Source organism: Carcharhinus amblyrhynchos, chromosome 12, assembly GCF_965287045.1.
Source record: "Carcharhinus amblyrhynchos chromosome 12, sCarAmb.v2.hapA, whole genome shotgun sequence".
In the NCBI taxonomy this organism is placed as follows: domain Eukaryota; kingdom Metazoa; phylum Chordata; class Chondrichthyes; order Carcharhiniformes; family Carcharhinidae; genus Carcharhinus; species Carcharhinus amblyrhynchos.
This window is the reverse complement of record NC_137335.1, coordinates 72,165,823-72,190,426: the sequence shown is the minus strand read 5'-3', so window position 1 is coordinate 72,190,426 and position 24,604 is coordinate 72,165,823. Positions and strand designations below refer to the sequence as shown.

Here is a 24,604-nt window from a genome sequence, read left to right as displayed (position 1 = left end):
TTCACTGTTCAGGTTTTTTTCTGGAAGCATGCCATGAGATTATTTTTGGAATATTTATGAAACCATCATCAAAATGATTCCAAGAAGAGTCATGAGTATGGTTCTAGGTTATAGTCTACACTTCTGAAAGCCCAAAAAAATCCAACAGCATTTAATTTAAAGAGGGAGATACAAAAATGGATTCACATCTTTAAAATACTGAGAATCATGGATAATACAGATGCAAATGTACTATTCAGCTTGCACTGCAATTGTAGAACCAGGAGTACTAAAATTAAAAAGCTTCAAGTGAGGTTGGAGCTTAGTAGAAATTTTTTTCCTATAGGGTAGTGAATATGTTGAATACTCAGTAACATAATTAATACCGTGTCAATTAACTCTCTAAAAAAAGAACAGGATAAATATCTGGTTAGGAATGAGATTGAAGGCTATATAGCGATAAAATTAGACGGCGTTAAGATTTTCATGGCACAAATTAGCTGCTATGCAGCTAGGAATGCCATCTGTGGCAAGTAAACTGCTCAAGTTTAAGTAATGGTGATGTGTGCATAAAGAAATACTGTGGTGGGAACTGTTACCCAATGCACCCACTGAAGAACTGACAGGATCAGACTGTCTCCTCTTTTCACAACCTGCTTTTACTTACCATAGACTTTGATGAAAAGCAAAATTGGATGAGGTGTAAAATGAATATCTAACCTGATCACAAATTTTCCACCAAGAATCATGATGGCAAATATTCCCTGAGTTCAGTGATTAAGCAGGACAGAGTTCCTGCTGGGTCAGATTATGTATACTCTGTGGAAGGAACACATTTCATAGACCAAATAGCCTTTTCCTTATCCATATTGCTGTTCCTCAATTGCTTAAAAGACAGCTATATTGACTGAATAGCACGATAAATTAATTGCACTCTTTGGATTTTACAAGGAAAGAGGTAGAGCAGGTCAAATGGTGATAATTATCCTGCACAAAAGAAAAAAAAATCAAGGCCTGTACCTTTAGAGGTTTGATAAGGGTCAAGTCAGTACTGCAAAAATCATTATTGCAGCTGAAAATGCCAAAACACAATATGCTTCTCAACATACTGTGGGTATGCACATGTTAAATCGAAGAGTACGCTCTCTCTTATCTCTATTGTCTTCATGTTGCTGCTTCTCATCTTTTGCTTCTCTCTCTCTGCTTTCCTTTTTAATTTTCTTTTTATCTTTCCTCATCTTCCTTTCAGGTGGGAAGTAATGATTGGTCTGATAGGAAAGGACTTGGCAATGTTAGAAGGCAGAATTTGGGTGGGAGTTCTGGAGAAAATTTGGCTCCGGTTTCCTTCTGTCAATTACTTGGACTTCTATGTACTCAGCCCGTCATGCTGTCCCCTATCCCCTTGACTTTCTTTTTGCTTCTAAGCTTGCATGCTCATCACTATCCCTACCTCTTTTGCTGCAAACTAACAACTTAACTCCTCTTGCTTTGTTGTCATCCACCTCAATCTTAATCTTCCAAATACTCCCGTCACTTCCTTCCCCCAGAAGGGGTGATAAAAACTAGAGGCCCTTTCTCCCCTCAGCAAACTTATGACCTCCCCTTCCACAGCTAACCTCCGTTTTTTATTTGCTTTCCTCAAATAGGTTCTGTTTGTTTACAAAATTAAACATCTTTAAATGAAATACATCAAGTTAAAAATCAAGAAAGTAATGTCGTGTCGCATTCTATTTGAGTTTTTAGTATCACAGCTTTTGGATATTATAATGTGGTGTAAGGACTATAAATACAAGTTGTTGTGCTCTTACCAATGAAATATCCCAAGGTGCTCTACAAGACCACTATAAAACAAAAGTAGATACCAAGCTACAAAGAAGATATTAGATCAAATGACCAAAAGCTTTGTCAGAGAGATAGGTTTTAAGGACTGTCTTCGAGGCAGAAAGCAAGATGGAGAGGCAGAGATGTGTAGGGAGGGAATTCCAGAACGTAGGGCCTAGACAACTGAAGACACACCCACAGATGATGGAAAAATGATGATTGGGAATACACAAGAGGCTAGAATTAGATGGGCACAGATATTTTGATGGGCTGGGGGTTGGAGATCATGATATGAAGACAAGGCCATGCAGGGATTTGAAAACATGGTTGAGAATTTTAAAATCAAGATGTTGCTTGATTGGAAGTTAACATAGTTCCCCAAGCTCAGGAGTAATAGGGGAATGGGTCTTGCTGAGTGTTAAGACAATGATTCCAAGCTTAGAAAGGGTAGAAAGGAGATCAGCCACATAGCATTGGAATAGTCAAGTTTAGAAGTAATAAAGGCATGGATGAGGACTACAGCATCAGATGAGCTGAGACTGGAGCAAGATTAAACAATATTACAAAGGTGGAAAAAGCAGCCTTAGAGATGGCTCAAATCTGATATTAGAAGCTAACTTCAGAGTTAAATGTATCACTAAGGTTGCAACAGATTGACAACCTCAGACTGTTGCAAGGGAGAGGGATGAAGTCTGTAGATGGGCAATGGAATTTGGAATGGGGACTGACTACAATAGTTAGCATTACCAATATTCAATTAGAGAAAATGTCTCTTCATCCAGGGTATCAATCGGATAAACACTAATAGTTTTGTAACAAAGGGGGAAATCAGGAGAGGTAGTGGTTTGGTAGAGTTGTGTGTTATGAGTGTATATGTGAAAACTAATGGACATGAGGCCATGCAGAGATTTGCCTTCAAATGATCTCATCAACGAGCAGTCTGTAGATGAGAAATAGGAATGGTCTAAGGACTGGGGGACTTTGAACAGTGGGGAACACTAGCAGTAACAGTGCAGGAAAAGGTAGAGAAAGACGTTGCAAGTGATTCTCTGGCTACAATTAGACAGTTAAGAATGGAACCATGCAAGAGCAGCACTAAACTGGATGACAGTGAAGATTCATTGGAGGAAGATATTGTCTACAACCTTCGATCTGGTTGAAAAGTTGAGAAAGATGAGGAAGGAATGTTTATTTTGTCACAATCACATAGGATGTCACTGTGGCTATGACAAGAGCTGTTTCATGACCAGTACAAACCCATTTCAGATCAGCATTGCTTTTTTTTGTCAACAAGAAAAGGATTTGCATTTGAGTAGCACCTTTCATAACCTCAAGTATTTTATTTGGAGTTACTACTGTAATGTAGGCAATTCACTTGGCTTTCAATTCACTTATAGAAAAGTCCTACAACAGCAACGAAGCAAACGACAAGATTTGTATTTGATCATTTTACTGAGAAATAATGTCCTAGACACGAGGCATAATGTTAATCTTGATTTCCAAATTATCTGCATTTGATACTGTTTTAGGTCATACAGATACTCTCTGAAATGCAAATAGAAAGTTACTGGTTAAGATGTTAATGAACACAGTAGAAACTGTTTCAGAGAACTAGTCCATGAAGAACAGTGTCATAGACGATAATGATTGATGCCTTCATATCAAGTTTGACGCTTCAGATTAGCTTAACACCTTGTGATCTGGATAAATGGCCATACAGTTCCAAGTGTCTAGTAATTTTGATTTGAAGTTCTCTTGATTAAATAGATGTAAGCAAGCATAATAAGCTGTCAATACCCATCCAATCCACGAAACATACAGGCCAGAATTCTCTGGTTGTTCACGTCAACAAAACTTTCTGGTCCCACCGGCAGCGCACCTCCTGCCCCGGGAAGTCCCATTGACAGCAGTGGGACCAGAGGAACCCATCGCCAGCGAACAGCACGCTACCTCCCATCGCCAAGAAACGTGCAGCTGGGGGGCTAGAGAATCCTGCCCAATACCTCACACACTGACCTCTTTAACAGTATGAGAAATGAAATAAATCAGTGGCCGAATTCTTTTAAAAATGCTGGGAAATTCCCCCCAGACTCGATAGTAAAGCAAGTGCTGGGAGGCCATTTTCATCAATGATGCATCGCTAAACAGATGCAGCAAAGCTACACATCAAATGCCGATATCTACCCTGTCTTGAGATTCAGGAGTATTTATGAGCAACATCATTTCTCAATTCCTGGTTACTTTATCATTGGACTGTGAGCAAAAATAATTATTTATAGACTGGGAGAGCATTAGACTTCTTTCCCCAACCTATACTATACAGTGGAATGGTGGAGGAAAGGCTAAGTTTAGATGGGAAGTGGTTGAAAAATTGATTAAATGGTTCTTTAAAGCTTTAATAAATATAATACCAATGATATGAACCATTAACTTAGGTGCGAAACCAAATTTCAAATATCTAACTTCCTCTTATAAAAATCTATATAATGCTGCTTATTAAAAATACTGCACCATTTTCAAGGTGCTTTGCCACAAATTTCTATTATATTGTCCAGACTTGAGTCATGTGCTAACATGACATGGTAATAAACTAACCAAAGGCACACCTGAAAATGCTGATTGCCTGGATGATTATACGAGTTATCCTGTAAGTTGCAGCAGAATCTCTTCCACTTAAACCTAGCTCCTGCTAGCAATGCTGCAACCCTCCCACAAAGAAGTGGACCAGTGGGCTGCACTGTTTAAACAACAATTAGATATTGTAAACAGCAGCATGAACATTTAAACTTCTTAAAATATAAATCAACCTTAATAATAAACAAGTAAATTTACCATTTCATATAGAAAGGTACATGACAACATTCTCTTTAAAAAAATAAATTCAGTGTGGCTGTTTCACCTTCAAAGTGACCTCTCACCAGACAAAGTTAAAGAACTACAGCATTGATAGATATCTGCCATTACATATCATAAATAATATCAAAACTCCACTTCTGCCAATGTGAGAATACACATTAAAACTTGTCTTCAGAAGTTAATTTATATAAAGCTTGCATGCAATAGTATTAGGAATTCAATAATTTCATTATATAAATAGAATGATGGCTGCTTGAATGATTTCACTTGACAAGATAAAATTTCAAAACTTCTTGTTGTTTCTATACAAAAGTTTACTTCTTAAATTTGACATCAGGAAACACCTCTTTTATGAAGATGAAAAGGAAGATAAATTGATAGAGGATAATGATAAAATACATAATGCAAAACTTATTGTGTGTACCTACACCACATTCATAAAAATAGTGCTCTGAACCTAAATGAAGAGATTTTATTTTATTCAATAATTGTGCGTCTTTTTAGCTTCCAGTACTCTAATTGTTACACTATATGTTCTGGACTGGAAGGGCATGAGATCATAACGTACACACTCTAAACATTGCCGTATCTTTGAGGCAAATAAAATTGCTGCTCAACTCTACAAAAACAAATGATGAACTTTCCCAATTTCATGCACAAAACTAGTTTCCCATCACATCAGTGAAGAAACAGAAGAAAGGATCCTTAAAGTGGTTTCCCCATCTACTGAGTTTGAGCTACTTTTTTCCACACCTGACACTTCTTTCCTTCCTTCCACCAACGTTCTTCACTGTGGAAGCTTTCCTCCTACATTCTTTTCTTTATGTTTCCCCAAAGAGAATTCTTCCTATTCAAACAAAATGTTTCAAAATCTCTCATCCTGTGGATCAAATACAGAACAAACTTCTGGGCTAGGAAGAAAAATTACTTACTTGAATGTAAAAATTACGAAATAATAGATCACACAATGGTGGAAACAACACCTGGTGCAAGTTGCACACATCTGATCCAAAGTACAAAAAATTCTGATGTCCCTGTTAATATTGCCTGATAAGCTAAAACCCGCACATTTAATTCTGCATGTTATGCTTACCTCCTCTGAGACCGAGTCTGATGGTGCAGGTCTTGGAACAGAGAGCCCTGGCAAAGAGACATTAGACAGCCGTCTTTTTCTCACTCCACTGCAGTTGTTTGGAATTTTGAAGGCACATCGCTTGTGATAGTTCAGCCCACATCCTGACCAGAATTGATGGTAAGGAAAGACAGTAAATTGGTTAGTTCACTTATGAAAGCCAAACTTGAGAAGTCATTTTAGTTTGTCAATCACAGATTAAGCTGCAGCATCTTAGATGGGCCTGTTCCTCAAGAGTGTTACCATGAAACTCTAATAAAATGCAAGTTGAGGTGGTTAGCTCATGTGTCGTACATGCTGCAGTTATTCAACCACTTCTGCATCAGTGGTCTGCAGGTGCTCAGTGTTATAATTAGCAACAGATATTAAATATTCAATTTGATTCTATGCAGTGTTGTAATTAGCAACAGATATTAAATATTCAATTTGCTTCTATGCACACTGTTTGAAGCTAATAGGATTTGACACCATCAAGGAAGCAGTGTCACATCACTTTAAATTTCCACCAAGTTCAGTATAATTTTAGTTGCACTGGTGCCCATGTGATCCAGCAAACTGTCTGGCAACCTTTGAGACATTACATGAAATGCTTTTAATGATACACCCAGCCCATTTCTTAATGCTAACTAGTAGCTACCATGGTCATGCATCCAACTGCACCCAATGGAAAGGCCTTTTCTGGCTGACTATTATGATCTGAATTTCTGCAGATAGCTATTCACCATGTGGTTTGCCAATTGCAAATGCAACTTACAGATACCCAAAGCTGCAGTATATTGCCTCCAAGAACAATACACATCAATGACCAAAAGTATCAAGTAGACTCCATTCTGGGCTCTTTTGTGACTTAGAATCGATAAAATCTCTATAGTGCAGAAGGAGGCCATTCAGCCCATCGAGTCTGCACTAACCACAATCCCACCCAGGTCTTATTCTAGTAACCCCACATATTTACCTTGCTAATCCCTCTGACACTAGGGTCAATTTAGCATGGTCAATCAACCTCACCTGCATATCTTTGGACTGTGGGAGGAAACTGGAGCACCCAGAGGAAATCCACACAGACAAGGGGGTGTGTAAACTCTACACAGACAGTGCTCCAAGGCCAGGGTTGAACCCACGTCCCTGATGCTGTGAGGTAGCAGTACTAACCACTGTGTCAGCATGCCGCCCTTGATAGAAGTAGGGGAAAAGACGGAAAAGAAGAAAATAGGCCAAATTCATTTTGGAATCAGCATGTAATAAGCCCATGAGGCAAAACTTGTGTTACAGCTATCAATTTGGACTGAAAGAACATAAGGAATAGGAGCAAGATTGAATAATTCAACCTCTTGAGCCTGCTCCACCATTCAATATAATCACAATTCCGCTCCTGCTCCCCATGCCCCTCGATTTCCTGAGACACCAAAAATTTACTGGTCTCCGTCTTGATCTTACACAACAATGGAGCACCACAACACTTGGGACCAAAGAATTCCAAAGATTCACAAAGTCAGAAGAAATTTCTTAGTCCTAAAAAACTGACCCTTTATTCTGTGACTATTCCTCAGCTAAGGTAAGCAACCTTTCAGTGTTTACTCCCTTCAGAATTCTGTATTTCTCAATGAGATCAACTCTCATTCTTCTAAATTGCATAGACATGGGCCAAATTTACTCAGCCTCTCATCAGAGGACAACTTTCCTGTGTTTTAGTAATGAAGTTAAATTAATCTGTGCATCAACAAATCTACATTTTCGTTTTACTAGAACAGGAGGATGCTCTTTGGCTAGGTTTTCCAGCTCCACAGTAGAAGCCGCATCTGTAGTTGCTAACATGAATTAAAAGTTAATTGGGTTATGTTTGCATCAGGACATACTCATAACCAGAATGGGTTTATATTCTGATGTTTAGCTCAATTTATCAAATACAAAGGCAACTTTTACAGACCATTACTGAATCAAACAGAAATCAAACTCCTGAAATAATTTCTATTATGGTCATGTCATTCAAGTTTTATAATATTCTCTAATGCTCAAAATATTAATACGAGTTGGAGTGAGAATTGATATCACTGATACCTGTAACTAATGAACTGAACTATACTTCCCCTCTCTGCTACGTCCTCACAATTGTTAACCTGCTTTAAATAAATGGATTAAAGCTTTAATTAAAATAATGGAGAGACGAATATTACAGAAATATCTTAAGAGTTCACATGTGAACTCACATAATTCTAGTGTAATGGTTTAATGGCTACAAATAGCTTGCAGAAGAATCCATACTGAGACTATCTGACAACTGTATTAACAAAAGTAGGTTGAACAGGCGGTCTCATTATGAGTGCTTGGCTGAGCTCCAAAAATAGCTAATTCATTTAAATCTCAGCAACAATATTTACACAGCTGCAGAGGGAGAGAAAGTTTTATTGACTGACATCTCTAATACCATGTAATAATCTGCCATTTCTTTGAAGAAATTTTTCACTGCCTGTGTGCTTATCTACAAAAGATTAAGAGGGCTAAGGTGGCTAAGAACTTCTGAAATTGATAACTGATACTATGAATGGCTGTGATTGACAGCTGTAATAAGGTAAGAGGGCTAATGTATTTAAATGGCAATGTTGAATGCCTATTTTGTTTGGTTGATAACATGAGACTGAGGTGCCCCCGTGGTCGTGACTCCTCAGTCATTAGAATTTAAACATTAAATCTCTTTTTCTTTCCTCTGATGCTGCCAGACCTGCTGAGTTTTTCCAGAAATTTCTGTTTTTATTTCAGATTTCTAGCATTCACAGTATTTCAAACAATAAAAAATTTCAACATCCTACAGCATCCTGCTATATGTTGGAAGTCAAATCAGACGTTGCCTTTCAGTTAAGTGGGGAGAGACGGCAGGGATGGTTGGATTGTGGATGCAGATGCCATTCAATTCATCTTTTAAGGTCATTAATACTATCTTTAATTCTACGCACTATTCAATTTGATGCTATATAAATCTTGCGTCAACATGCATTTTATCCCAATGTATGCATTTATAATAGAAAGAGCTTGTGTAAACATTCTACACTGTAATTATACCTTTACACCAGCAATGGACCTGCAACACCTCCAATGGCAGGAGAAAGCAATTACACAGACAGTTTTCATTATAATTGGAATGGTGGTAGGAAATGCGCACAATTGTAACATTTTGAAAATATAGCTATAGGTTGTAATGGTTCAAATTTCCAATCTCATCCCAGCATCAGCATGTTGACAACATTGAAATTAATCACAATGATGTGAATGTATACATGTTGAGTTGCATAATTAGACTCAATGCCAAAAAAAGTAAGCAATGCATCATTTTAAAAAAGTAAAGGAAATGAAGTTCTATAAATTGTAATAAATGGGTGGGTCCCAATTGGCACCTGCACATCCAAATTGGGCTTGTGCCAAAAAGTACAGTTTGAATTTTGTTTGCACTTCAAAAAAGGTTTTAGTACACATTGAGCTAATTTTGTATGGATATAAACCTCAGTTGTACCACAGTGTGAGCCAAAGCAAATGGAGACACTGTTGACTGTGTAAATACCAGTACAAGAACGCAATTATGTTAGCAGCCAAGGCAAAATACAAAAATTGTTTTTATAACTTGAGAACATTTCTAGTGCCTGTATATTTCTTACTTTCCAGAGTTGCTCCCACTAGAGGGCACCAAGCACTGTGTGATGCACAAAGGCACTGCATTAAAAAATGGAACACAGGTTTTAAGATACTGATCTTAGCATTGCAAGTGGCATTCCCAAACATGGTGAATTCAACTAAGTGCATCAAGAGTACACTAAGTTAATTTCCTTCTGTCCTCACCTCACATTTCATCTGCATTACTTCATTCAGCCCACATCAACATATAAATGAGCTGCAAGTCAACACGCACTTAATGGTGATGATCCACCCAATAACAACCAGCACGAAAAAAAATGGGGAGACAGAGGGGTAGTGGTAATGTCAATGGACAAGTAATCCCAAGGGTCAGGTTAATCATGGGATCAGAGCACCCCCAGTGCAGAAAGCAGCTATTCAGCCCAGTGAGCCTGTACCAACAACAATCCCCCCACAGGCCCTATCCCCATAACCCCATCCATAGACCCAAGAATTTACCCTGCTAATCCCACTGACACTAAAGGGAAATTTGGCATGGCTAATTAACCTAACCTGCACATCTTTGGACTGTGGGAGGAAATCAGAGCACGGAAAGAAAACCCACGCAGACACGGGGAAAACAGTCCCCAAGGCCGGAATCGAACGCAGGTCCCTGGCGCTGTGAGCAGCAGTGAATTTTGGCCATGCACCTTCTGCCCCTCAGATGCTTCATCTACCGCTTAATGCCAAAGGTTTGAGCATGCTGCCATCCGCCAGCTTCACTTTGCATGATGGGCCCGTGCCGTAATGGATAACATTTCTGACTTAATGTTCTGGGACGAGGGCTCAGCTCCCACTAGGGCAGTTGGTGGAATTTAAATTCAATTAATAATCCGGAATTGAAAAGCCAATCACCACAATGGTGACAATAAAACCATTGTCATCTGTTGTAATAACCCATCTGGTTCATTAATATCCTTAAGGGAATGAAATCCTTACCAGATCCGGACTTCATGTGACTCCAGACCTACAACAATGTGGTTGATTCTCAACTGCCTTCTGAAATGGTATGACAAGCCACTCAGTTCCAGGGCAGTTAGGGATGGGCAAATGCTGGCCTTGCCTGCAATACCCACAACCCATGAAAGAATATATTTTTCAAATTATTGGAGATAATAATGCATAGTAGGTGAACGAAGCTGTGGAATGGACATGGTCTGCACATGCATGAAACAAAGAATAAATTATGGAAAGCTTGCTTCATTCTTGAGGTTTGGTAGATTAAAGGGCGGGAGCAACGTGAGGGAATTAAACATCCTCTGAAGTAGATAGGCAATCTCATAAATCAGTGAATTTAGGAATCATGGAAGGTGACTAAAGACACCCTACCTATCATGGAGGAATGTGTTCAAAGCAATGTTTTTCATTTTAAAGAGATGTGCCAAGGTAAGTGTGACGTTGGTGTACCTTTAAGAATATTTTAAAAATCATGTTCTCTGCAGCTACGGTTTTGGTTTTGTTGCTGCCGGGCCACCTGCTAGAAGTCTTTTATTTGCTCCTTCAATGGTTTAAATGCGGTTGATTGTTTTTACTCTGGGATCTTTTATGTCCCTGCATTGTTAGGAGGAAGATCACATGTTTCGGACAGTCTTTTTCTTCCTAGTGACTTTAAGGTTTCATTTTCTGTTTTGGCTGCCTGCAGTTAGTTTTAGAAGGGACATCAATCTGAAAAGAAGTGTTTTCTCTCTTTTCCTGGTTTTGGAAATTCGCTGAAAACATGGCTATTAGCCTTCCTGGAGTAGAACATCTGATGTTGGTGGCTTGACCAGAGTCTCTCCCTGGTGCTCTGGGAAACTGTTCTGAATGCAACCAGAGGACTGCTAGAAGTTACAAGGCTGAAAAGTCAGGATTTTTAATTCTCCAATCAAAGGACTCAGTTCCAGTATCACAGGAGTATTAGTCTTGGCTGTGCAAAACCTGTGGAAAGGGATTTTTTTTTGTTGATGGGAAGTTTTTGTTTGATTGGAAAATCTTAGATATGTTTGCTAAGGATTATACTTTATCATGGTTGTTTTGTTCTTGTTTGTCTTTGATAAAAGTTATTGCTAATTTTCTTACCATAGGTATTAACTATATTCTCAAATAACTTTGTTTGGCGCACTCCCGAGTGGGTCATTTGAATCATACCTGAAGTGAAACATATCCTGCTTACCCTAGCCAAATTTAAATTGAAAACGTATGATCCGGGCAGGCTTCATTAAACACTTCGGAGTTTCTGACCTGAATTAAAACAATGAGTAATGAAATTGACTGTCAATTACCTCATATTGTGACATAAGAGTATTTAAGCTAGTTGCAGGGATCAAACAGGTTTTCTCCAAGTTAAATAAAATTTTAGTTACCATGTCTAACACAAATGCACAAGGTTGCAGACTTCCCCACTGGAATTCTACTGCTTCACCTGCCACAGAATTGGAGTGGGCAAGGGGGAGGAGGGGACAATGTCCGTTGACCTCGCGTGGGAGTTTCTGGTCTTGCTCGAGCGAGGCTGTAAAATCCTGCCCCATGTCGCTGCAGCATTCTCTTTCATTCCATGCAGATGACAGAGTCAATGAAATGCAAGCATTAGTAATGGAATTCCATCATAACTATAGATAGAACTTCCTTGCCCATAGCACTCTGGTCATAAAGTACATCATTCAGAATGGTGACAACTTGTCGATTATGCTTCCAGCAACAGCATCTTAAGTGATGAAGCAGAGGATGGCAGAGAAAGGAAAAGGAAGCAAATCCTGCACTCCAAATCCCACTGCCTCTTTAAAACCTATACTGACCCATACTGATACAGGCTTGGAGGCTATGCAGCCAGAAAGAGCACTGACATTTACAGGGACAGGATTTGCATGGTCATAACTGACCATGATCACCGTAATAAATTCATCCAAGTTAAAAGCAATATCTGTGCTTCACCACAAAACGTTGTTTGTACTCTAAATGAAGCACCAATATGCATATCAATGACTATACTATGCTATCGTCTCTTAGTGCAGAAGGCCATAAGCTGAAAATGAGAAAGCTAGTTCCAAGGAATTGAAATGCTCACCTCTACACTTAGTGAAATCTGCATTACTTGAAGCCATCACCAGCTTGGGCATGGTATATTAGTAAATTAAAGAAGACAACATAGTGCAAATGGCCAAAGGCCAAAGATTTGATGTGGCCAGACTCCTGCTGAATAGAATCTTATATGGCTCTGGTCTTGCTGCATTGCTTTGAGATTCTGACTTTATGCAGTCAGTTCTTTGCAAGTTCTAACAGATAGACTAATAAGTATACAGAAGTTGACACAAGCTCCCCAGCTACAGTTGTTTGTTCTGTGCCTAGCTATGCATTATTGCACATTATCTTTCAGGAATGTTCCTGACCGCTACATGAATTTGTAAATGAGTCATACCAACAAGAAAGACAGCATTTGGTGCTTGTTCTATACTAAATTGATCTCAACTAAGATAGAGGCAGGAGTACTAAAAATGTTCTTGGCAACATAGATCTAACAGTACCAGAAATTCTTAGGTCACCAGCCTTACAAAATTTTAGAAAAGTTCCTCACTAAAGGACCTGTGTGGATGGTCTGTACTTCATGTGAACATGACCATAAAGTGGTTTTCTATATATGGCCTCCTTCCTCAATCCTTAATTCCCAAAATAACTGGATGAGATTCAGGGGCTGGATTTTATGGGGTGCTGTGTGCTGTGAACACGTGTTTGATCCAGCCGTAATCATATGCTGGCTGTCCTTTGAGGACAACGTCTACTCAGCATCATGAGTTTCTGCCAAAGGTCTTCAAGTGACTGCAGAGGTTGATTCTCAACCCACATATCTTTGGGCACATGGGTCAGTATGTGTCTTACGGAGGTATTGGGATCCGGAGTGCAGGATTTGCTTTCTTTTCCTTTCTGTGCCACTGCTCTGCTTCATTAAGATGTTGTTGCTCAAAGAATGATGGGCAAGTTGGCACCATTCTGAATTCCGGCCCCAGCTCCTGCCAGCCATTAATATCAATGCTGCTACACGTCAAGAAGATGCTCAGAGTTTCTCTGAAGCATTTTCATTATTCTCCCCTGGAACATTGGTCAATTGGGAAGGAGGTGGGTTTTCAGCCATCTGGACAGAGTGGCTTGTCCATCAAAGTTGTTTTCACAGAATGTTTGCCTAATCACTTGTGGAGCCTTCTTCAAGGCTTCCTTGTTCGATGGTCCGTCCATTGATTATGGAACTTTTAAAACTTAAGGGTCATGACAAACCAATGTTCCACTGCACTTTCAATCCAGCTTGTCTTGGGTGACACAACATCCATACAGACAGCATGTTTTACATTTTTGGATTGAGCATTGTTTTCCTTTGGACCATTCATCATTCTTCAACTTTTGCTGTTTGCATGACATGCAGACCTGGCACAGCAGTACCAAATGTTTCACTTTCAAGCTAGCCATCCTTGTATTCTATCAGAATGAGACTGTCAGATTAGTTCCAGTTATGTAGATTTATGCGTGCCTTTTGGGATGCATGCTGTACCAAATTCCCTTTAATGAGAACCCTTACTGTCAGGAAAATGCGATTTTAATCTCTTAAATCTGTGCTGGATCAGAACCCAGATTCCAAAGGATTAAAGATAACCACTATACCATTGGAGTCAGCCTTATCCTCAAGCCAACCAAGTCTGGTGGATCTGTCACAAGAGTAATCCTTAAAAATTTAGCACGCAGAACAACAGTCTTAAAAGTAAGAATATCTAAGATGTTAAGAGAGTTTTACTTCAAATGAGTCCAGCATAAATATGGACAAGATTCCTCTGCAGCTGTAACTCTTGTTCATTTTGACTTCTCATGAACTAGAGAACATTACATGTTCAACATTTTTTAAAATTCCTTCGTGGGAAATCATATTTAATCAATGAGCGTCACTGGCTGGCCAGCATTTATTGCCCATTCCTAGTTGCCTTTGGGGGTCAGTTGAGAGTCAACCACATTGCTGTGCCTCTGGAGTCACATGTAGCCCAGACCAGGTAAGGATGGAAGATTTCCTTCCCTAGAGGACATTACTGAACCAGATGGATTTTTCTGATAATTGACAATGGATTCATGGTCATCAATAGATTCTTAATTCCAGATTTTTTTATTGAATTCAAATTCCACCATCTGCCATGGTGGGATTCGAAGCCACGTCCCCAGAACATTAGCTGAGTTTCTGAATTAATAATCTAGCGATCACTAGATGACCACTAGGCCATCACCTTCCCAGTTACTGAGTTTAAACCCACTGCAATACATGTATGGAAATGCCAATTAACCAAATAATATTTCTTAAATCAAACAGAGATAAATATAGTTGTAGCATTACTATCTAAATTTATAATAAATTTAAACTGAATTATTAGCCAAAGCTTTTCTGAATGCTTAAAACCATGACCAAAGAAAGGAAATCTGAAATAGCCTCTTGAGAACCACGCAATTTGATCATATATGTGGCAGGGAAGTCCTCTCAATATAGATTCTGAATGGGCAAACAATACTTAAATCCTATATACAGGACTGAAAATAAGACAGACCTGACAAGGATGTGATCATTTCCATCTGGATCTGGTGGAAATCATCACAGTTTGTCCATTTTAATCCATCAAGCACTAATTTGAGAAATAGCTCCCTTGAATATTTATGAAACGAAGAGAATGATTTTCTCTAATGATATTTTCCCACCCAGCACTGACCCAAATAACCAATCTACCAAAACTTAAAGGTAATTAGGCAGTCAACATGTTTGTGAAAGGGAAATCATGTTTAACCAATTTTTTGGAGTTGGAGACTCTTTGCGCCCTCTTCACAACTTAGTTTCCTATCTATCTTTATGTCAATAGCAAATTTGGCAGCCAAGTCATTTATCTAAATTGTCAACAGTCGAGGTTCCAGCACTGATCCCTGTGGCACATCACTTGTTGCACCTTGCCAACCTGAAATAGACCGATTTATGCCTCTTATCTGCTTCCTGTTAGGCAGCCAATCTTCTATCCATGTCAATATGTTATTCCCCATTTCTGAAAAAACCTTTGACTGGCACTTCATCCGATGCCTTCTGGAAATGTAAGGACAGTATATCCACCCATTCCCTTTCATTCAGAACACAGGTTACTTCCTCATAGAACTCCAATCCGTTGGTTAAACATCAGTTATCAGGGAGGCAATGGCCTAGTGGTATTATCATTAGACTTTTAATCCAGAAACACAGCTAATGTTCTGAGGACCCGGATTTGAATCCCACCATGGCAGATTTGAATTCAATTTAAAAAAATCTGGAATTAAAAGTCTACTGATGACCATGAAACCATTGTCAATTGTTGGGAAAAACCCATCTGGGGCACTAATGCCCTTTAGGGAAGAAAATCTGCCATCCTTACCTGGTCTGGCTACATGTGACTCTAGAGCCACAGCAATGTGGTCAACTCTCAACTGCTCCCTGAAAAAGAGCAACTAGGGCAATAAATGTTGACCAGCCAGCGATGCACATGTCCCACAAATGAATAATAAAAATGTTGGTTTCCTTTCACAGAACCATGCTGATCTTGAATTTATCCAAGCACCCTGCTATAACTTCTCTAATAATGTGTTCTAACATTTCTCTAAGCTAACTAGCCTGTAGTTTCTCACTTTGTGCCTCCTTCCCTTTTTGAATAATTCCCTGAATCTAGGGAGTTTTGGAAAATGAAGTGCAATGCATCAACAATCTCATTAGGCACTTCTTATAAGATCCTAGGGTGAAGTCCATCAGGGCATTGTTGGCCCACAGCTCCTAATCTCCCTCCCTTCCATTTCAGGGTTTATCGCTGCTTCTAGTACGTTACTTGCATCTGCTATAGTGAAGGCTGATGAAAAATATCTCTTCAATTCATTCTTCAAACTCACTTTTGAAAGGACCACTCACTTTGTTAACTTCTTCTTTAAATATTTCTAAACCTTCTGTTTTTCTGGCTAGGTTCCTCTTGTACTCTAGTAATCCTTTACTGTTTCTTGCATTCTATTCAATCTTCTGACCTACCACCTGTCTTCTTGCAGATGCCAGTGTCCTATGAATTGGAACCCACTTCTCCTACACCACTTTTGCAGCCACGCATTCATCGCTCTAACCTGATTTGCCTTATGCCAATTTGGATCTGGCTCAGGTAATAACCCAGAGATTCTGACCTTTGAGGTTCTGCTTCTTAATTTGGTGCCTAGATCCTCACACTGATGATGCAGAACTTCCTTCTTTGTCCTGCCTATGTTGTTGGTACCTACATGGACCAAGATGACTGGGTAATCCAGCTCCCGCTGCAGGTTCCTCTCCAACCCTGATCAGATGTCCTGAACCCTGGCATTGAGCAGGCAACGCAGCAGTCTGGACTCTCATTCTTTGCTGCAGAAAATGGTGTCAATTCCTCTGACTATATTATCTCCTATGACCGCTACATTCCTTCTAGCTCCCCTCACTTGATTAGCTTCCTGTACAACGGGGCTATGGTCAGTTAGTTCATCCAACCTGTAGCCTCCATTCTCATCCAAACAAGTTGAAAAAAAACCTCAAACTTGTTGGGCAACTGTAAAAACTGAGGCTTCTTGCTCCTGTCCTTTGAGTGCCTTATCTGCCCCATTTGCAGTCACACTCTCCGGTCCCTGACCAAATCAAAAGACCCTGCCTTGAAAGGTATGACTATCTCCCAATACAAAGAATCCAGGTAAAATTCCTCCTCCTTGATGCCTCAGTGTCTGTAGTTCAGCTTCCGGCTCAAACTCCAAGCCAAAGCTGTTTGGAATTCAAACATTTACTACAGACTTGTTTGCCCTGAATCAAACTGGCATCCAGGAGTGCCTACATGCTGCAGCTGTAACACATCATCTGTCCTGCCATCTTTAATGTGTTCCAATTAACAATTTCATTATTTTACTTAGTTATATATTTTATTGGTATCCTAGTGCATGATCACATGAGGTACTTTGCGTCAGTATTCACCAAAGAGAAGGACTTGATGGATGATGAGTCTGGGAAAGGATGTGTAGACAGTTTGAGTCATGTTGAGATCAAAAAGGAGATATTGGGGTTCTTGAGAAACATTAAAACAGACAAGGCCCCAGGGTCTGATGGGATATACGCCAGGATACCGAGAGAGGCAAGGGAGGAAATCGCTGGGGCTTTGAGAGAAATGGTTACGGGAGGGGGGGGGGGGGGGGGGGTGTCCCCAGATCATTGGAGAATAGCCAGTGTTGTTCCTTTCTTTAAGAAGGGTAGCAAGAATAATCCAGGTAATTATAGGTCGCTGAGCCTTACATCAGTGGTAGGGAAATTATTGGAGAGGGTTCTTCAAGACAGGATTTATTCCCACTTGGAAATAAGCGGACTTATTAGTGAGGGGCAACATGGTTTTATAAAAGGGAGGTCGTATCTCACAAACTTGATTGAGTTTTTTGAGGAAGTGACGAAGATGATGGATGAAGGTAGGGCATTGGATGTTGTCTACATGGACTTCAGTAAGGCCTCTCACAAGGTCCCTCATGGCAGACTGGTGCAGAAGATGAAGTCACATGGGATCAGAGGTAAGCTGACAAGGTGGATACAAAACTGGCTTGGTCAAAGGGGACAGAGGGTAGCAGTGGAAGGGTGCGTTTCTGAATGGAGGGCTGTGACAAGTGGCATTGTAAGAAGTCTGACAACACCAGGTTTAAGTCCACCCGATTTATTTGACAGTACACTCAAGCTTTCGGGGTTTGTCCTTTTGTCAGGTGAATGGAGAATTCACCTGACAAAGGGACAAACTCTGAAAGCTTGTGAACGTACTATCAAATAAATCAGTTGGACTTAAACCTGGTGTTGTCAGACTTCTTACTGTGTCTATCCCAGTCCAACGCTGGCAACTCCACATCATGATAAATGGCATTCCTCAGGGATCAGTGCTGGGACCTTTGCTGTTTGTAATATATATATAAATGATTTGGAGGAAAGTATAACTGGATTGATTAGTAAGTTTACGGACAACACAAAGGTTGGTGGATTTGCGGATAGTGATGAGGACCATCAGAGGACACAGCAGGATACAGACTAGTTGGCGATTTGGGCGGAGAGATGGCTGATGGAGTTTAACCCGGACAAATGTGAGGTAATGCATTTTGGAAAATCTAATACAGATAGGAAATATACAGGAAATGGCATAACCCTTAAGAGTATGATAGGCAAAGGGATCTGAGTATACAGGTACACAGGTCACTGAAAGTGGCAATGCAGGTGGAAACGGTAGTCAAGAAGACATACGGTATGCTTGCCTTCATTGGCTGGAGTATTGAGTTTAAAAACTGGCAAGTCATGTTGCAGCTTTGTAGATCCTTAGTTAGGCCACTCTTGGAATATAGTGTTCAATTCTGGTTGGCACACTACCAAAAGATGTGGAGGCTTTGGAGATGATACAGAAAATATTTACCAGGATGTCCTGGTATGGAGGGCATTAGCTACGAGGAGAGATTGGAGAAACCTGGTTTGTTCTCACTGGAACGACAGAAGTTGAGGGGCAACCTGATAGAAGTTGACAAGATTATGAGAGGCATGGACAGAGTGGATAGTCAGAAGCTTTTCCCCAGGGTGGAAGAGTCAATTACTAGGAGCATAGGTTTAAGGTGCGAGGGGCAATGTTTAAAGGAGACGTACGAGGCAGATTTTTAATAGAGATAGTGGGTGCCTGGAACTCTTTGCCGAGGTAAGGTAGTGGAAGCGGATACGGTAGTGACTATTAACTATTTCATTATTTTACTCAGTTATATAGTGTCTTATAGGAAGTGCTAGCTGTTTTAGGAAGCATTTACACAAATCTCCTGGGCCAGATGGCATCTGTCCTAGATTACTGTGAGAGACAAGAGATGAAATTGCTGGGCCTCTAACAGAACTTTTTGTTTTTTCGTTGGACACAGGTGAGGTCCCGTAAGATTGGAGGATAGCAAATGTGGTCCTATTATTTAAGAAGGGTAGCAAGGATAACCCAGGTAATTACAGGCCAGTGAGCTTGATGTCCATGATAGGGAAATTGTTGGAGAAGATTCTTAGAGATAAGACCTATACACATTTAGAGCTGAATAGTTTCAGTGGTGATAGACAACATGATTTTGTATGAGGGAGGTCATGCCTCATAAATTTGATTGAGTTTTTTGAGGAGGTGACAAAAATGAGTGACAAGGGAAGTGCCATGGATGTTGTTTACATGGATATCAGTGAAGCATTTGATAAGATCCCTCACAGCAGGCTGATGCAAAAGGTTAAATCTCACAGGATCAAAGGTGAACTAGCTAGATGGGTACAGAACAGGCTTGGCCATAGAAGACAGAGAGTAGCAGCAGAGGGGTCTTTTTCTGATTGGAGGTCTGTGATTAGTGGTGTTCCGCAGGGCTCTGTACTGGGACCTCTGCTGTTTGTGATATATATAAATAATTTGGAAGAAGATGTAATTGTTCTGATTAGTAAGTTTGCGGACGACACAAAGATTGCTGGAGTTGCGGATAGCGATGAACATTGTCAGAGAATACAGCATGATATAGATAGGATGGAAAATTGGGCAGAGAAATGGCAGATGGAATTTAATCCAAATAAATGCAAAGTGATGCATTTTGGTAGATCTAATGCAGGGGGGAGCTGTACAATAAATGGCAGAACCATCAGAAGTATAGACACACAGAGGGATCTGGGTGTGTAAGACCACAGATCGTTAAAGGTGGCAACACAGGTGAAAAAGGTGGTGAAGAAGGCACACAAGAACATAAGAACATAAGAAATAGGAGCAGGAGTAGGCCATCTAGCCCTTCGAGCCTGCCCCGCCATTCAATAAGATCATGGCTGATCTGAAGTGAATCAGTTCCACTTTCCCGCTTTCTCCCCATAACCCTTAATTCCCTTGTCTATCAGAAACCCATCTACCCGTGACTTAAATATATTCAGCGAAGTAGCCTCCACCACTTCAACAGGCAGAGAATTCCGGAGATTCACCACCCTTTGAATGAAGAAGTTCCTCCTCAACTCTGATCTAAACTGCCCCCACCCCTTATCTTGAGGCTATGCCCTCTAGACCTGCTATCCTTTCTAAGCGGGAAGAATCTCTCTACTTCCACTCTATCTATCCCCTTCATTATCTTATACGTCTCTATAAGATCCCCCTCATCCTTCTAAACTCCAACGAGTACAGACCCAGTCTATTCAGTCTCTCTTCATAGGCTAACCCCTTCATCTCCGGTATCAGTCTAGTGAACCTTCTCTGCACTCCTTCCAAGGCCAATATATCCTTCCGCAAGTGCGGCGACCAAAACTGCACACAGTACTCCAGCTGCGGCCTCACCAGCACCCTGTACAGTTGCAGCAAGACCTCCCTACTTTTATATTCTATCCCCCTCACCATAAAGGCCAACATTCCATTCGCCTTCTTGATCACTTGATATGGCATGGAGGGTCTTAGCTATGAGGTAAGATTGAGTAAACTAGGGTTGTTCTCCCTGGGAAGATGGAGGTTGAGGGGTGACCCAATAGAAATTTATAAAATTATGAAGGGCAAACATAGAGTGAACAGTTGGAAGCTTTTTCCCAGGTCGGAAATGACAAACACAAGTTCAACGTAAGGGCGGGGGCAAGGTTCAGTATAGACATGTGGGGGATACATTTTACACAGAGGGTGGTGGGGGACTGGAATGCACTACCAAGCAAGGTGGTTGACGCAGACATGATAGAATCATTTAAGACTTATCTAGATAGCCACATGAACAGGCTGGGAATAGAGGGATATAAACAGATGGCCTTGATCAGTGCAAACTTGGAGGGCCGAAGGGCCTGTTCCTGCGCTGTATTGTTCTTTGACTTTTAAGGGGCATCTTGACAAGTACATGAATAGAATGGGAGTAGACCGATATGGTCCCCGGAAGGTAGGGGGTTTTCGTTAAGTTGGTGCAGGCTTGGAGGGCCGAAGGGCCTGTTCCTGTAATTTTCTTTGTTCGTATGTGGGGACAATAAGTAATTAGGAAAGCCAATAGAATGCTATTTTTTGTAGTGAGGGGAATCAATTACAAAAATAGAAAGGTCAGGCTTCAGTTATACAGGACATTGGTGAGACCACATCTGGAGTACTGTATTGGTACTATATTAATACAGTATTAGTCTGCTTATTTAAGGGAGGATGTAAATGCAAAATTGCCAGAAACACGTAAAAGACATTTGAAGAAGTATTCCAAATCTATTCTTGGTACACTAATAATTAGGGTCTCCTACCAATATGTGGAGAAAAATTATGGCATGCTCCAGATATGTGTGCATAAAACATATAAATACATACACAGTGCATGGATGAAGAGCATGACTTCCCAACATCTAAATAGCACCAAATCCTTAAAGGAGACACAAGCACTGATACATGCTTCAATAATGATCTGTGTGCATGTTATCAAAGGTTCAACAAATAAAGGATGACTTAACCTTTCTGCAAACATTGAATGCATGTATTTTGTTAATATGGTGAAATTCTCCACTAACTCAATATGGGTTTTGTTAAAAGATCCAACTTCTTCCATGCAAAGGCTGTAATGAGTATTTTAAGATTTTTATTTCCACAAGTTACAATGCAACCTAGATTTGGCCAGTAGATGGCACTATTGTCCACTTAACTCATGCCTGGTTCTCAGGGATGATTCCTTCACCATTCAACATTAAATCATCATTTTCACTAAAGTATATCCATTAGGTTGAGTTAATTCCACACAATTTTGACTGAAATTTTTGGATGCTTCTAAGTTTTAAAACGTATTCATCACCTACAGTCTCATTATTTTTATTGATTAAAAAAGAATCATCTTTCTCACAAGTTTATTTTGGAAGAAAAGTGCATTACAAGTAAGATTTTTGAATTGTCAGCTTTACAGGGGAATGTGTCAGTTTTTTTTAAAACTGTTTAACGTTTGCTAGTTTTCTGATTTGGCTTAAATATATTAATTTAGTTAATACAAGGCAGCATGGTGACACAGTGGTTAGCAGAACTGCCTCACAGAGTCAGGGACCTGGGTTTGATTCCTGGCTTGGGTTACTGTCTGTGTGGGTTCTGCACATTCTCCCCATGTCTGCGTGGGTCTCCAGGTGCTCCAGTTTCCTCACACAGTCCAAAGATGTGCAGGTTAGGTGCATTGGCCATGCTAAATTCTCCCTCAACGTACCTGAACAGGTGCCGGAGTGTGGCGACTACAGGATTTTCACAGTACATTCATCGCAGTGTGAATGTAAGCCTACACGTGACTAATAAATAAACTTTACTTTTAGTTCCATGCTGAATAACTACGATAACAATAACAGTGTTGCTTCTTTCTGAACGCCCTGGAGTAAGGGGAGTGCATTAGTAAACTGATTTTTGGAAATCAGACTGCAGCTCAGATTGACTTCGGGCAATAATGCACCATTGTCTGCAATGTTTTCTGTCAAAGGGATGTATATTGTTCAGGATTTCTCCCACGTTGTCTCAGTCACTACCAGCCAAATAAACAAGAATGAAATAGATCACACAAGGAGTACAAACTAGTACCAAAAGAGAGATTTTTAAAAGTCCTAAAAAGTAAAACAAAAATAGTTTTGATCAAGAAGCAAGTGTGTTTAAATTATATTAACCAACGTACTGCAACTAAATATGAAAGAGTTTACCGGCATCCCTCTGATGATGTTATTGATATAAACCTCTCCCCTTAACTTTAATTTCCTTAATCAAGGGGATAATTCTCATCAATTCAGAGGCAAAATCTTGAATTTAAATGGTACCTATCACAACCTCCAATGTTCTAAAGTTACACACAGTCCACTGCATAATCACAGCTGTACTGTGGGGAAACACAGCACTCAATTTGCACATAGTAAGGCTCTGCAAACTGCAATGAAATAAACTGATGTTGAACAAGGTATAAATATTGTTAAGGATACCAAGACAACTCACTGTTCTTTAAATAGCGCTATGGGACTGTTGATATGCACCTGCAAAGGCAGACTTGCTAAAAGCCAACGCCTCCAAAACAGCAGCACTATGTGACCAACTGACCCAAGGCTGACTTTAACGTAAATATATTAGCACCAATGCAGAGGTTTGTATGATGGTGCAGAGGGGGGTGAGTGGGTGCAAGACAATGTGAATTGCAACTCACCAATGGGTAATGTGTATAATTATACACCTGGTGGCGCTGCAATACTTCCCTCAACTTTCCTCAGGCTGAGTCTGGATTCTACTCTTTCCAAAATTCAGGACACCTCTGGAAACATGGGTTCAATTTAGCAGTATTAGCAATATTCCTGTGTTTAAAGCTGTTTGCTTTCTGGTCTATAACACTATGCAATATAACTTTCTTCTTAGGTCCATATGAGCCCTTGGGTTGCTAACTAGCTCAGAACTAAATCAGCGGCACCAACTTCTGTCTCCACTTCTAAATCTGTCCTTGTCTTCAAATGCAATAAACAACCTCCCCCGCCTTAAAGAAAGCTTCAAAAATCTGTTAATGCCCTGAATGCTGCAAATCTATAGTGCGTTCTTTTATTTTTGTGTGTCCTGGCATCCCATGTGACGTATGGGTACTCGCCATCAGTCTCTTTACAGAAGGAAGCGTGTACTGTCTCAACAACTATCAGAACTTAGATTAAACTAGCACAGCATTTGAACCAATGACTTCCTGCTCTGTATGGTTCAGTACCACAATGGGCAGTGCACTTAATATGAGGGATCAAGACTTCCATATGCAAAACGGAAACGAAAAGAAAACAATTTTATCATTTTGTACATTTAAGAACACCTCGTGAGATGTAGGTCAACAATGGAGACTCACCTTCACATTTCAAGCCCTGGCGTACTAATCCCCATAACATCTCTCCACAGTAGTCACAGAAAGTTGGGGCTTTGTAAGAGTGTACATAAAGAGCATGTGGTCGGATCTGGAAATCTTCAACAGTAGCTAGTGCTGGTAAAGAAAGAAACAAACAAAGTTAGCCCTCTTGAGGGGAAAATAGTGCTTCATTCAAATAAAATTCTGCTTAAGGTAATGAAGTTCAGTTCTCCACGAGTCTGCATCAAAGTGTGTTCCCCATCAGGGCAAGTCTGTATATTCAACATGACAGAGGAGCCATGATTCACACTAATTTTTGAATAG

General features: G+C 40.1%; 1 protein-coding gene across 1 annotated transcript in view; it reads right to left on the bottom strand.

Annotated features, from left to right (window-relative positions):
• Positions 1-24,604, bottom strand: part of prkd3 (protein kinase D3) — a 345,856-nt gene that overhangs the window by 118,112 nt on the left and 203,140 nt on the right. The window contains exons 5-6 of the mRNA XM_080200692.1: positions 24,284-24,415; positions 5,750-5,892 (exon numbers count right to left, since the gene is read on the bottom strand). Coding sequence (XP_080056818.1) covers positions 5,750-5,892; positions 24,284-24,415 — 275 coding nt within the window. The remainder of the gene's footprint in view (positions 1-5,749; positions 5,893-24,283; positions 24,416-24,604) is intronic.